The sequence below is a fragment of the Peromyscus maniculatus genome, chromosome 15 (assembly GCF_049852395.1).
Source record: "Peromyscus maniculatus bairdii isolate BWxNUB_F1_BW_parent chromosome 15, HU_Pman_BW_mat_3.1, whole genome shotgun sequence".
Taxonomy (NCBI): Eukaryota; Metazoa; Chordata; class Mammalia; order Rodentia; family Cricetidae; genus Peromyscus; species Peromyscus maniculatus.
Genome location: NC_134866.1, coordinates 77109669 through 77124583, shown reverse-complemented (window position 1 = coordinate 77124583; position 14915 = coordinate 77109669). Strand labels below are relative to the sequence as shown.

At 41.8% G+C, this 14915-nt stretch overlaps 1 protein-coding gene across 5 annotated transcripts; it reads right to left on the bottom strand.

Moving 5' to 3' along the window:
- Window positions 1-3169: 3169 nt before the first annotated feature.
- Ankra2 (ankyrin repeat family A member 2) lies at window positions 3170-14898 on the bottom strand. 5 transcript variants are annotated; one of them, XM_076552105.1, is made up of 11 exons: window positions 14711-14898; window positions 14491-14598; window positions 14095-14299; window positions 11812-12205; window positions 10761-10919; window positions 8967-9032; window positions 5463-5560; window positions 5035-5160; window positions 4478-4544; window positions 3900-3980; window positions 3170-3550 (listed from the first exon to the last, which is right to left on the bottom strand). In XM_076552105.1, exons 4-11 carry the CDS (start codon window positions 11894-11896, stop codon window positions 3495-3497), a joined length of 738 nt encoding a protein of 245 aa, XP_076408220.1. In that variant the 5' UTR covers window positions 11897-12205; window positions 14095-14299; window positions 14491-14598; window positions 14711-14898; the 3' UTR covers window positions 3170-3494. The 5 variants fall into 5 exon arrangements, with proteins under 5 accessions (XP_076408220.1, XP_042117617.1, XP_015859718.1 ...); XM_042261683.2 differs by having other exon boundaries at window positions 11825-12205; XM_016004232.3 differs by lacking the exon at window positions 14095-14299.
- Window positions 14899-14915: the final 17 nt, after the last annotated feature.

The following is a 14915-nucleotide window of genomic DNA, read 5'->3' as shown; positions in this document are numbered from 1 at the left end:
CCAGGGCCACGTAGACTTACTTACCTGCACATGTTCCCTTGACCTTGGAGAATACCCCATGGGGCAACAGAAATTTAGCTTTTCTGATTCCAGTTCTTTCTACCATCCTCAGAGTTTATGTATTTGTGTTTCTTTCAACTTTGCACACATTCATGAAAATATTACCTACTAGTGACTAAGTGACCAGGGATTAGCTTTTTGAAAATTATTTTTTTATTATTAGTTTATTTGTGCATGTGTGTATCTGTGTGAGTGTATGTACACGTGTATGTAGTATGGGAGAGGATTGTCCATGCCTGTGTGCTTGCATGGAGGCCTGGAGAGAGTGCCAGGTGTCTTCCTTTCTCACCTTCTGTCTGTCTGTCTGTCTGTCTGTCTGTCTGTCTGTCTGTCTGTCTGCAGGGCCTCTCCCTGAACCTTAGGCTCATGTTGTCTGGGCTAGGCTGGAATCCAGAAAGTCCCAGCCAGCCCCGAGCCTCAGCCCCCAAGGTAGCGGGGTGTGTGTGTGTGTGTGTGTGTGTGTGTGTGTGTGTGTGTGTGTGTGTGTGTGTATGAGAGAGAGAGAGATGGGCTTGTTACACGGAACCTGCTCTCTGAGCTCCCATTGTCTTGATCATTCAGCAAGGGCTGTTAATCCCGAGCCCTCTCTCCAGCCTGGGATTAGCCTTTGTGGTCTGGCTGTTGGTGATCCCTCCCTGCCGGATGGATAGCAGAGATCTGTTCTCAGTAGCAGGTAACAGAGAATCCCACTTACTAGTGCTTTTGGTTTTGGGTTGCCTGGTTTGGTCTGTTGTCTATGTGTTGGCCTCCAGTCAGTTAAGAATTCCATGCTCTAGAGGAAAAAAAAAGAGAGAGAGGAAAGAAAAAAGGGTTTTCATGCTCTGTGTCAAAACATCACTGTCTTCATCTCTTCTTCGCTGATGCTAATTCCACTTCCCTGAAGACACTGTTCACTTTCTCCCACCACTAGCCTGGTTTATGTAACCCAGGGCTGGGGCCAAGTGTTTGTGACATGAAATACAATTTCATTTAAAACAAATGGAAACAATTTGAAAAAAAATCATGCTCAAAAGGCTGAGCAAATAGCATGTGCAAGGTCCTGGGTTCTGTCCTTAACAATAAACAAACAAACAAATAAATAGGGAGAGAGAGAGAGTGAGATAGAGCAAGTTCTTTTTTTTTTAAACCTATGGCTCTCTGTCTATAACTGAGAAACATCTTTACCTATCATTGAAGTGTAACTTATTTCCTAACTCTAAAACCTATTAATGCACTTGATTATGTCTCTGATATTAAAAGAACATGATTCTGATTGACTTGTAGAGAGAATGGGAGGAATAACTGCCTTGAAGTGACACTTAGCCTTCCCACTAGTGAAATGTTGTGAGGGTAAACATTCCAGATCGCATTTTTGTGGAAAGGCCTCCAAGACTCATTAACAGCCTTGCTATCTGAAATAGGTTTTCACCCTCAGGGGAGGCACTAGCAGACTGCTTACGATATAACCACAGAGTGCTACAACACAGGCTTTTACCTGTCCCGTCTCACTATTGTTCTGCCTTTACTGGAAGTACTCCTGAAGGTTCTGTTCGAGGCCTGGAACCTCTCAAGGGTAGAGCCTTATAGAGAGCCTGAAGAAGGGTGTCCCAGACCCCACCGCTGATGATATCAGTGATAGACTCCCTTGAACAGCAGTCACACTCCACGGCAGGTCCAGCCGGGCAACCTGAGGTCAATCCTGGAACTTACCTGGTGGAAGAAGAGAACTGACTCTTGTACACTGTCCTCCGACCTTTGAATGTGTGTTATGGTACATGTGCGTGCTTGCGAGCACATGCCCCTATCTTTCCAAATAAGGAAATGTAAAAACTAAAAGAAAGAAGGCAGAGATCTTTTAGCACATTGTGCAGATCTCAAAGAGAAGAGGGATTTAGGTTGATGAACTGATATGGTGGTACAGTGTGGAAAGAATTTCTTGGGCTTAGGGCCCTAACCTAGAATAGAGGAACAAATAATGCAGGCTTCAGAAGCCCTGCACTTTGTCCCGAAGACTGCTGAGCAGAAACTCATTGTTTTGACCTTATTTCTTAGGTCATGGAAAGCTCTGGATTTGTGGGGGAAAAAAAAAAGTGAGGCTTATAAGTAGGGAGCCAGAGCAACCAAAGACTTTCTCAGAGGCCCTGATGAAAGGACAAAGGGAACTTTAGTTCCGTGTCCTTGTCCAGGAGTGGACTTGGCAAGGACAGTTTAGGGCTGGGACAATGCCTCCTCCCAAGGTTGGGTCAAGGTTGCAGTTTCGGGGGAACCCATTCTCCCCGCTGGGCTGTGGTCACGAGTCCTTAGAGAGCTGTGTCTGAGGTATCTATCCCATGTTCCTTGCCAACATTGTCAGACTTTGTTTTCTCCTGACCTTGGCTACCCCTGCCCCCCACCCCCAGAAAATAGTATATATGATGTTTGCTTGGCATATAAGTCACCAGCTTGTGCAAGACCTCCTGGTCCCAGCCACTGCTTTTGGCTTATTGATCTGTCTTCTCTATTTCCCATCCCTGGTCTTCCCAATCAAGAATACCTTGCCATTTGGAACCCTGATTCCTGCTGGTTTGGGTCATTTATACTGTTAAATTGCCGTATAAATGTAAACAATCAGGCCCAGGGTCAGTGAGACGACTCAGCAAATAAGGACATTTGTTGCCAAGACTGAGTTCAATTTTCAGAACTGACAACGCTCCCCCCCCCCCCCCCCCCCCCCCCCCCCCCCCCCCGCCGCCCCAGACAGGGTTTCTCTGTGTCACTTTGACGCCTTTCCTGGATTTCACTCTGTAGACCAGGCTGGCCTCGAACTCACAGAGATTCACCTGGCTCTGCCTCCCGAGTGCTGGGATGCTGGGATTAAAGGCGTGCGCCACCGCTGCCTGGCAATAAAGGCAATAAATCTTTGTTGATAAATTTGTAGAACATAAATGATAAACTGAAAATTTTGGAGACATCTGTGATAAACATATAATCAAAGAGCCAGAATGCAAACAGACAGAAAGTATTTTATTTAAACATGATTTTGTAAACCATCACACTGTGTACTTTTGAATTCAACAAGAACATTATTTCCCCCCCCCCCCCCAAAGACTTACAGTGAGCCTTGTGCAAAGTCAAAGAGTTAATACAGGAATGAAGATCAACAAGGTAGAATTTATTTCTCAAAGCGTCAAACTGTGGTACTTGATACAAAGACACATAACCACCTGTACCATAAAAGTTTCCATGCCATAAAACATTAATTTATAACTTTAAATATATAGTAAAACACATTTATTTTTAAAAATCAGGATTAATTTCATTATAAACCAGTGAATTATTCAGAGGAATAATTATTAAAACTCACTAAAAACCAGCAAATATTGCAACCGAGGTAAAAATTTACATGTAAACAAAACTATCATTTAGAAGGACCGAGGAGTGAGGAGAAGGGCAGATGGCATCTTCTGAGCGCTGCGTCACTCCTTGATGTTCTGAAGCAGCTTCAGCAGATGTGACTCAATGACCTGCTGGACTGCAAAGACAGGCCACCAAGGTCACAGCGCAGAACCAAAGCAGAACCAGAGAAGGGAAGAGCCCAAAGTACAATACTGATATAGAAATCATTTTTTATAAAAAAACATGTTTGAAAATCTTGCAAATACTGCCCACTTTTCCTCCAGTAACTATTAATAAAAAAGTACGATGAATGAATTCATTTAACTTTATAGGAATCTGTTTACTTTGTACTCCATTAAAGCATATGTGTGGTGTTAGGATAACATAATGTTTTATACGTGAAACAATGAAGAAGGTTTGGACTCCCGCATGTACTATGTATGAAGTTTTCCTAAAATGGAACCCGGGAGTTCCGAAACACTCACCACTTCTGTAGCCCAAAGCTACAGCTAGATCCATAGAGTTGTATCCAGAGTCTGTTTCCATTGTTGGGTCAGCTCCATTTTCTGTATCAAAACAGAAAAATCTAGATAAAGAAAGTGAAAATGCAAATGCCTGTCTATTCCTGGCTCATATGCAAATGGCTGAACAGATTGTCAGCCAATCTGGAGGCTATTTCCAACATGCTCACACAACGACTGAGCACATGGATACACAGAGTTCATTTGGTGGGCTGGAGAGGATACCCAACTGTCTCTAGAGTAGTTGAAACTCATAAACAACTGGACAAAACTTATATGTGAAGACACTGTGTCCAGAGCACACCAGAGTAGAGTCAAAGGTGACCTCCAACGTGAGCGAGTGGGAAGGGCAAAAGCTTCAAGTGCAGAGGGCAGTGTGAGGGAACCGCTTCTCTCAGGGCAGCCCTGCGGTAAGGAAAACCCAGGGGCAAACGCCTGCAGGGTCATACAACCTAACAACAGGTAAGCTCTCCTCACAGGGAAATTTAAACTAAAATGCTCACAGGGCTCCCTCTAAATAACGACTATGTTCACCCGCTTACCTAACAGCATCTTTACACACTTCACATGATTCCCATGGACAGCATAAAGCAAAGGTGTCCCTCCGTTCTGAAGAAGGAAAAGGTCATCATCATTTTTCACTGAGCAAGAGTCAATCAAATGCTGCTATGAAACTGGGCATGTAAAAGTAGTTTAAAATGATATTAATATTTTGTGAAAAATATTTAAGTCACAAGTAATTGAATTTATGACATTAAGTTGTTCATCTTAAGTACATTTTTCTTCCAAGTCCTTAATAAAGTTTATATCTCCCTGAAATCAATTAAATCCTAAAAATTATTACAATAATTGTATTTAATTAATTAATTAATTAATTAATTTTTGAGGCAGGGTTTTAAGTAGCCCTGTGGCCTTGAAGTATTCATGAGGCCAAAGATAACCTTGATCCTCCTGTCTCGACCTCCTGGGAGCTACTGCTGACCACCAAGCAGTTTATAAGGCACTGGGGACGCACACGGGGCCCATGGCGCTGGCCAGCACTCTAACTCTAAGGTACAGCCTTGTTACAGCAGTTTTAACTTCAGTGTGGTGGACTCACCCAGTCATACTCATTTACATCAACTCCGCAGTCAAGCAGCATTTTGACAATATCCGTGTAGCCTTTACTACAGGCCAATGACAGGGCACTTTCTCGACCTTTTCCTAAAAGTTGGGGATCTGCACCCTGTCATGGAAGTGAACATAGAGGACTTTCAATGAACTTAAACAAGAACACTTGTCTCTGTCAATATGATTCAGTTTAACACTGAGGTCAGGCCACGTTCTAGGGTTAATGAGGAGATAACAGAAACGTGATGGATGTGTTTGTTACCAAAACGGTCAGGATGCCTACCCTCCCCCTCCCTCCAGCTGCCTCAGTCCTCATTCTCCTTCACTCTGGCAAAGGCCCAGTGGACAGCACTCCTCCAGGAGCCCTTCCCTCCAAGACTGAGCTCAAGAAACTACACCCACACACATTTTCCTTACATTCTGAAGCAGGAACTCCACCACAGCTATTTGCCCGTGTGCCGCAGCCCACATCAGGGGAGTGAATCCTTCTTCATCCGTGTGATTGATAACATTTTCTATTTAAAAGAAAAGCAATTTTTGTGATCTAATTTAACAACCACATATTAGTATCACTTTGAAAGCACTGGTATTCTAAAAACTTATGACTCAATGAAGTTCAATGAGATGACTTTTGTTTACTGAAGTCTGGATGTGATATTGTGGTTTTCAGTCTGGACATGTTAAAATGTGCCTCACTGCATGCACAAAGCTGGGTGGGTTCATGGAACACATTCTGTAAATCATAAACTGCCACACTCAGTATCATGTTAGGTACAAGGTTGGTAACACTGGTCTCAGGGACAAGAGACTTAAGGTAGAATCTTGGTCCTTTCATTCTAGTGATTTGGGTCTAGGCAAGTGACTTAATTTCTGCTAAACACAGATCAATAGCTTGCTTATCTCAACACATACTTGGGAAGATCACAACAAACTGATAGACAATAGCCCTTAGCATACTTGAATGTAGATTTAAAAACTTCAACAGCTTACAAAAGCTGCCTTCCACTCTAGCTAACTTGCAGCCTGTGATTTTCTTTCATTCCTAAGTTGCTGGCATAACACACAGACTGGATAATCTGAAACAGTATCACACAATTCTACCCTGAACCTCATCTTAGTCCCTGAATGTAGCCGAGCAGTTATAAACTGCACAGCTTTCCCTCTACACTTATTTGGTAGGTTGAACATGAAATTTCTACTTTTTTAAACAATTATTTTTATTGTTTAATTATGTATGTGTTGGGTGGGGTATGGGTGCATGTGAGTGCAGTGTTGTGAAAACCAGGGGCTTCAGGTGGGCATAAGCCAGCTAATGCGGATGCTGGAACTGAACTTGGATCCTCTACAGCAGCACCAGTGCTTGGGTTCTGAACCATCACTCCAGCCCTCAATATTTAAAGATAAGCAGAAATATATCCAAGTCTTATGAAAATAAAATTCTTGGATCATGTTCCCTGTAATCAACAAAGATGGGACATTTAAAAAAAAAAAAAAGCAACTGATGGGACTAGAGAGATGGCTCACTGGTTAAGAGCACTGGCTGTTCTTTCAGAGGACTCGGGTTCAATTCCCAGCACCCACATGGCAGCTCACAACTGTCTATAACTTCAGTTCCAGGGGATCCGACACCTTCACACAGACATACATGCAGGCAAAACACCATTGCCATAAAAAAAAAAAAAGCAACAGTTTTCATATTCTTTATTAAACTAAAAAGTATTTCATATGCATCAAAGATTATAAAAAAGGAAAACTACATAAATTCTAGCGTAAGAATGGGTGGTTTCTTTATAATCCTAGAATTGGGAAATTTTTTATAAGTAGGACATAAAACTTCAAAGTCAAAAAGAACACAAATTTACAATTAAAAATCTGAAGAGGTCACCCAAAAATGGAGAAACTGGGGAAACTAAATGCACAAAACAACAGAAGTCAGTTTCTTTCACTTTGGAGTTCCTATGACACAAATATACTGTAGGTAGCTCAGACAAGAAACTCAAAGGGCTTATAACTTAAACATAGCAATGGAATTTCTGTGAGGTACCACTTTCCCCACAGATTAGTAAGAATTAAAGTCTCCGCCAGGCAGTGGCTCACGTCTTTAATCCCAGCACTCAGGAGGCAGAGGCAGGCAGATCTCTGTGAGTTCGAGGCCAGCCTGGGCTACAGAGTGAGATCCAGGACAGGTGGTAAAACTACACAGAGAAACCCTGTCTTGGAAAAAAACAAAACAAAACGAACAACAACAACAAAAAAACAAAACCCCCCCAAAAAACCAAAACAAAACCAAGAATTAAAGTCTCACTGTGCCCATGACAGTTTGGGGAAACTGCAACTCTAACGCTAACATGAGGCCAAACATGTAGTTAAAATGTACAAACAAGAAGGCAGAGGCCCAGGAGTGCTCTGTGGTAGAGCACTGGCCTGGCACATGTGAGGAGCCGACTCAACCCTCCCCATGACCAAGGTCATCTAGTTGCGACCTGGCAATACCTCTGTATGAAAATGTACTCAGTGGAGATAAGGAATGCAGAGCCCGCCAGCAAACATCTGTAACTCACCAGATGAACAGCCAGGAGCACACACGGAAATCACAGCACAGACATGTGCATTACAGTGACAACGCATACAACAGCTGGGTGTGCAGGTGCATGTCTGTGATCCAGCACCCAGGAGGGGGAGACAGGAATGTGAGTTTGAGCAACATAGTGAGACTCGCTCTCAATCAAAAGATCCTGGGGCTGGAGAGACGGCTCAGTGGCTAAGAGAACTTCACTGTTCTTGCAGAGGGCTCAGGTTCCCAGCATCCACACGGTGGCTCCAACCATCCTGACTCCAGTGCCCGGGGATCCTCTTTACCTCACAGGCCCCAGGCATGCAAATGGTACACACACACATACAGGCAAAACATGCACACACATTAAAAATTAAAAAAAAAAACAACTTTGGTATGCTTTAGTAAAACACTCTCCAAAATATTAAATGAAAACAGACACACTGTAGTGTATGTAACATTTTCTTGCTTGTGTACCTAACAAAAGCACATGCATATTCTCAAATATAACCATACATGGAAATGTTTTCTAGAAAAATTTCCTGAAAACACAAAAAATTTACAATGTGGGGGCTGGAGAGATGGTTCAGTGGCTAAGAGCACTGGCTGCTCTTCCAGAGGATCCCAGCACCCCCACGTGGCAGCGTATAACTGCCTGTAACTCGAGTTTCAGGGGATCTGACAACTTCACACAGACATACATGCAGACAAAACATGAACGCACATGAAATAAAAGTAAATAAATAATTAAAAACACCCTCACAATGTTTGTTTTGGGGAAAAGTAAAGGAAGCTAAAACTTTAAATCAAGTGATTTTTTTTCCTTTTTTTGGTTTTTCGAGACAGGGTTTCTCTGTGTAGTTTTGGTGCCTATCCTGTATCTCACTCTGTAGACCAGGCTGGCCTCAAACTCACAGAGATCTGCCTGGCTCTGCCTCCTGAGTGCTGGGATTAAAGGCGTGTGCCACCACTGCCTGGCAAATCAAGTGATTTTATTTGCATGGGTGTTGTGCCTCGTGTATATATACACATATAACATGTGTACCTGGTGCTCTTGGAGGCTAGAAAGAGGGCATTAAAATCCCCTATCGTTACGAACAGTCGTGAGCTGCCATATGGGTGCTGGGAACTAAACTTGGTCCTTTGGAAGAAGAGCTAGTGCTCTTAATCTCAGAGCTACCCTAAGGCCTCAAATTTTATAGTTTGTATTACTTAAAATTTCCCTTTTTGCTATCCATTGGGTTATGTTTGGTGAGATTATATGACTTCTTTTGTCTTTTTAGTTTCCTATACAAAAATAAAACAATACCAAACCTAATAAATTCAAACGAATATTTAAAATATAATACTTAAAACTGGGCCATTACCTTGTTCAATACGAGTAGCCAGGTAGAGCATTTCTCCCTGAGCTGCCAACTGGTGAACAGACAAGGCTGAAACAATATAGTGATAAAATTATTCAAGTGTACCTTGTGGATTCACATCTATTGTACCATGGTGAAGCCAGTGTCTTTTCCAAAACAAGACCAATCTTATCATTTTAACCTAACAAAGTACCCCAGTATTACAGGTAGTGTTCTCTGAGAACTGACTCATAGGATATGACATCTGCAAATTACTATTTTGGGGCAAACTTTATCCTAAAGAGTGAATAAGGTACTTAATTTTTTACATGCTACGTCCATATCCAAACTTATGAAGGAGGCCCCAAAAGACACAACATTCCTTTTAGTTTTCTTAGTGATTCCACTGAAGAACTTGTTTTTCCTGAGTGCCTCACCATGATGCCCAGCCCAAAGCTGAGCATGTAGGCTCAAGCAATCCTCCCACCTTAACCTTCTGAGTGGCTGGAACCACGAGGATATACCACTACTCCCCAGCCCTTTAAACTCTAAGTACATGTATTTTTAAACTTATGCAACTGGGGGTTTTGCCGGCAGTGCCCATATGGGCCAAAGAGGGCCTCGGATCCCCTCTATTTGGAGCTACAGGTTGACAGCCAAGGAAGTGCTGGGAACTGAACCCAGGACCTCTGGAAGAGCAGCCAGTGTTCTTAACCGCTGAGCCATCTCTCCAGCCCTCTACATATTTGAGGTTGGATGGGTTTTCTTAACATTAAGAATGAATTCATAAATAGGAAACTGGCCTTGAAAGATTTGTGTGTGTGTGTGTGTGTGTGTGTGTGTGTGTTACATTTAATTTTAGAGATAGTCTCACTATTGTCCTCCCTCATTCTTCTGAGTTCTGTAATCACAGGAGTGGAGGCTAGTCTAGTCAGCATGTTAACTCCGGCTGGCTGATTAAGCATTTGTATTTATAACATGGGGGACAGTCTTTAGCTTTTTTTTTTTCAGCAGAGAAGTTCTATGGTTGGAATATTGTAAGACAATCTCTGAGAAGCACCTTTAACTAATACGGCCTCCAGAAGCAGCTGTGAAGCACACACATCTAAGTAAGCTAGAAATGGCCCACAGGTAGGATTGGGGTGCTAGAGAAGAGTCTCCTGGCTCAACTGCTGAGTCCGCAAGTCTGAAGTTGGAGGGATTCCAGATTTCACCAGGCTTTGGAATGCAGACACGTTCCCATTACAGTGTCAAATGCCGTTACTATCATCTAATTGTTAGCTGGTTTTCTCTCATTCAAATACTCATGCTTCACTGAATACTTGTTAGCTTAGGTAGAGAAACTTTACATCCTATATAATGACTTTACATTCAAAGTTTTTTAAAGGGTGATTTCATATTTATATACTAATGAAACATTTCAGTAGAAATTACTTAGTTTCTAAGTACAAAATATTTCTTGATCAGTGAAATAATATAAGTACATATTTATAATAATTATGAAACTCTAAGAACACAAAAACATTGATATCTTAACTTGTAAATAATTCACAGTAACTCACTTCTTTATGGTAAAACAATACAGGTTTTAATAATATTTTAAACTGTATTTGTCCTCATAGAGGTATAACAGGAAACAGATATAAAAACACATGAAAAAGTTTCAACTTACTAAAGTGATTAATATATCATTTAAGCTTTCAAAACTGAAATGTTTATTTAGTGAAACTAATATTTCAAAGCCAAACTCCTAATTTGTAATTGCATTAGCTAATTACACTAGTAGTAATATTTTAGTCATTCTTAGCGCATACTTACAATTTGCTAACAGAGGTGTGGTAGAGACTTCATTTCCCCTGTGCTTGTTGGTGAGAGTAGTTGACTGTTTTATGGGTGAGAAATGTTTTGTTGTAGAGGGGGTGTAGACATGCCTTACTTGAATTCCAGGAGAAGGAGATGTATGGATATTGCACTCAGCTAAATAAAACAAATTAAAATAGTATTTTAATGGCAAAGCTTTCTAAATAAAAGTGTCAATGTTCACATGAAGCAATGTATGATGTTTAACAGCTTCAATTAAAGTGTTTATCAGGTGATACCAATTTTGTATAGTCTGTACTACTACAGTGTAAGTTCTACAAAGAAAATTATTAGTGTTGAAAAATTTTGAGACTAGTTTTAATATTAACAGATAACAAAGTAACTTTAAAGCATGTTGACAGATCACTGAATTAAAGTAGAAGTAGATATAAATTAGTCACAAAACAGGAGATATTAAAATAATTTTGTAAGAGAAAAGACATATTTTCTATTATTTAAAAAGATGCAACTAGGCTGGGCAGTGGTGGCGCATGCCTTTAATCCCAGCACTCAGGAGGCAGAGGCAGGTGGATCTCTGTGAGTTCCAGGCCAGCATGATTTATAGAGCTAGTTCTAGGGCAGCCAGAGATACACAGAGAAACCCTGCCTCAAAATACCAATAAATAAATAGATAGACAGACAGATACAACTAAGAATAACCAAATTAGAGAAATTGTAATAAAGACCAGGCAAATATTTTATTTATTTATTAAGACAGGGTCTCACTATGTATCTCTGGATGGTCTGGAACTCACTATGCAGACTAGTCTGGCTCTGAATTCACCTGCCTCTGCCTCTCAAGTGCTGAAACTAACTAAAGGCATACGTCACTATACTGGCTTAGACAAGAAATATTTTTTAAAATTAACAGTAATTTAATGTTGGTTTCTTTGAGATTCTAGAAAATCTTTCTAAAAGATGACTTTCAAGCTTTTCCTCAACTCTGATCTCATGACGGAGAAAAACAGAACAAAATCAGACAAATGAAAGTGAATGTAGGGAGTTGTACCATAACTTTCAACCTTTAAATAAGACAGACGCCACCTCCAGGTCAGAGTTAACTTGATCTTGAATATTTTTACTATCCTCTTCATTTAAGGACTTCACAAATCGAGAACATACGTTCATATCAAATCGGTTTGGCAATATGAATTTCATTCCCATGGCAACACCCTGAGCTGACGCTTCTTCTGCATTTGGGTCCAGCTGGTGCTCTATTTTGATGTCTGGCATGCCAGAGAGACCATAGCTGCTGGGACACTCTTCCACGATCAGCTGGGCCCCAATGTCCAGATTTGCTGATGTAGCCATGGTTTTAATAATTAAAACATTTCTTCATGGATCCCTCTTAGTTTTTAAAGGGTGTTTTCCAGTGTATTCTTGGAACTGGGTTATTAAAGTATCTGAAAGAACAAATTTAGAAAATTTGAAGTAGCATATTAACTTATGTAAATGTATATACGCAACCACTTTCAACCACACAACCAAACAGTGCTCTTTTAAACCCCTATAACATAGAAAGTACACAGTATTCAGAGGTAGGTAACCTGCCTATAAACTCAAGCTTTACCATTCACTAGCTGTGTGATGTGTACGAGTGAACCTGAGAAAGTCTCATCTGTAAGAAGAGTTCTAGTCAATAATTTACAGGATCTTGGCAAAGGACAAAGGAAATACAGTACACCTCCATCACTATGTTCCAACACATTTCCTATAACTGACTACTGCTTAAGGATCAGGCTCATGTTAAAACAATAAGCTAGTATTTGAGATTAGTTTTTTAAAAATGCTGTTCCTTGTAAGTGGCTCCCAGTTTGACCTGAGATATAACCAATCTGTAGCCAAGTTGATTAGCACTGTTTTCAGTAATACCCATGATTCAGCAAAGCACTTCACTAAATTTACTGTAAAAATTAGTTATTACACTTATTTATTTTGTTTGCATGTGTGTGGGAACACATGGACCACAGCAAGCATGTAGAAGTCAGAGGGCAAATTTTAGGAGCTGGTTCTCCCGTCCATCATGTGTGTCTCAGGGACTGAACTCAAGTCATCAGGCTTGGCAGCACGTGCCTTTATTCACTGAGGCATCTCTCTGGACCTACACAATTTATTTTTGAAGACTCAAAAGTATATTTGTCAGCTTTTACTCAGAGTAAGCATAAACAATTTGATGTAATTTGTAATAAAAAATAAAATATGTAGATTACGTATTGGGATCGCAGGATATATGATATGACAGTCCCAGATATGTAGATCCTTGAAACAGGAAGAAGTGAACATCCAGTCAATTTTCGTCATGTGACAGCATATTGCACGTTGCACATTTTGAAAGGGTACTGGGTGAGCAATGATCAGAATTACTTGGAATTAAGAGAGAAATGAATTGATGCCATATGACCACTGTTCAGAGTTTTAAAATAATTTCAGAAGATTGATCCTATTGGGCATGGTGGAGCACTAGAGAGCAGGAGAAACAGTCTTCCCCAGAGATGAGCATACCGACTGGTTATGTGATACCAAATAGTCCTGAAAATATACACGTAAGTAACATTATCCAAGCTGGGTACTAGGAAGTCAGCAACAGGTGGATTTCTGTGAGTTTGAGGCCAGCCTAGTCTACATAGAAAGTTCTAGGACAATCAGAGCTACATAATCGAGAGACACTATCTCAAAAAAAAAAAAAAAACAAAAAAAAAAACAAACAAACAAAACAAAACAAAACAAAAAAAACCCCTGCTCTATCAACTCGAACACTGTGGCCATTAAATAAGCAGCAACAGAAGAATTCCAAACTTCCAGGGGAGAGAGGCAGACACACTATAGTCCGGAAAAAGTATCGCATAACGAAGTCGTTACATTTTGTCAGAAGGCAACAGGAACAGAAAGTTAGTTCAGTGACTCAATGAGAGACGGAGGAGTGGAGAGAAGACTGGGTCTTTAAAAAGACACAGCACGAAGAACCATTTTGTCTAGGCATGGGGCGGGGTGAAAGCAACTGCCATCCACCCTCCCCGCAGCTCTCGGAGGGGATGTCAAGTGTCTCTTTTAACGCTTGCTATTCTCTTGACCGCTTCCTTTCTAGCTCCCACTAAGGGGAAAAACTGGCAGATGGAGACCACTTTTTTTTTTTTCTTTTATTTTTGAGACAAGGTCTGACTTTGTATTCGAGCCGGCTGGTCTAGAGCGCAGTGTTATACCTACATGCCTCTGCCTCAGGAGTGCTGGGATTAAAGGCGTGCACAACCACACCTCCTAACCACTCTTAGGAGCCACCGCACACAAAACCTACCTGGTGTTACATAGCTATTTTCTGATCTTAATTGGAACAATTTCTTTTTGCATTTTCTTTCTCACATTTTCTAATTGGATTTGGTTCTCCATTCTCAACATCTGCTAATTAGATGCGCTGGACACACCCACTGCATAAATTTCCCGAGACTCAATCCTTTATAAAATGGTGGAAAAACAGTCATCTCCAATGTTCTTTGCAGCCCCTACAGAACAAGTCAAGGTTTCAATATACAGAATTACCACTCTTTGAAGAAAGAGCAGCAAACGTAGGGGAGACGCTTAGCTAGACTCCACTCCAGGGAGAAGGGAAGACTGCGGATATGCCAAAACGTGAAGTGCGGGAGAGGGGAAAGTGGACAGCGACGAGCAAGAGCTAACATAAAGGTAGGCTCACCTGCCAGAGCTCAGGGAAGGTCGGAGAGTCTAAATGCGGGCAGTGGGCCCCGACCCAGGGGAAGCTAATCGCAGGGGCTCCCCGTTCTTCCTGACTCTTGAAATTGTCCTACGGGAGGAGAAAGGTGCTATTAAAAAAATAACACAAAACTGAAAGACGTCTCCCAAGCGACAGGTGTCCCGGCGGGCGTTCCCGCTCGGTCGCCGCAGCCTCCACTCACTCGAGCGGCGAGCGGATCCCGGGGCCGGGGACCGTCCGGCGGGTGGCACGACGCCCCCGAGACCGCAGGGGCGGCTCCGCCGGGCCAGGGCCGGCAGCGGATCGGGTGAGGTCCTCAGAGCCCGGCCTGCTCCGGGCCGAGACGTCACTTCCTATTTCTTTTCCTCTGCTGGAACGAGCCCAGAGCGTGCAGCCAAGACGAGACG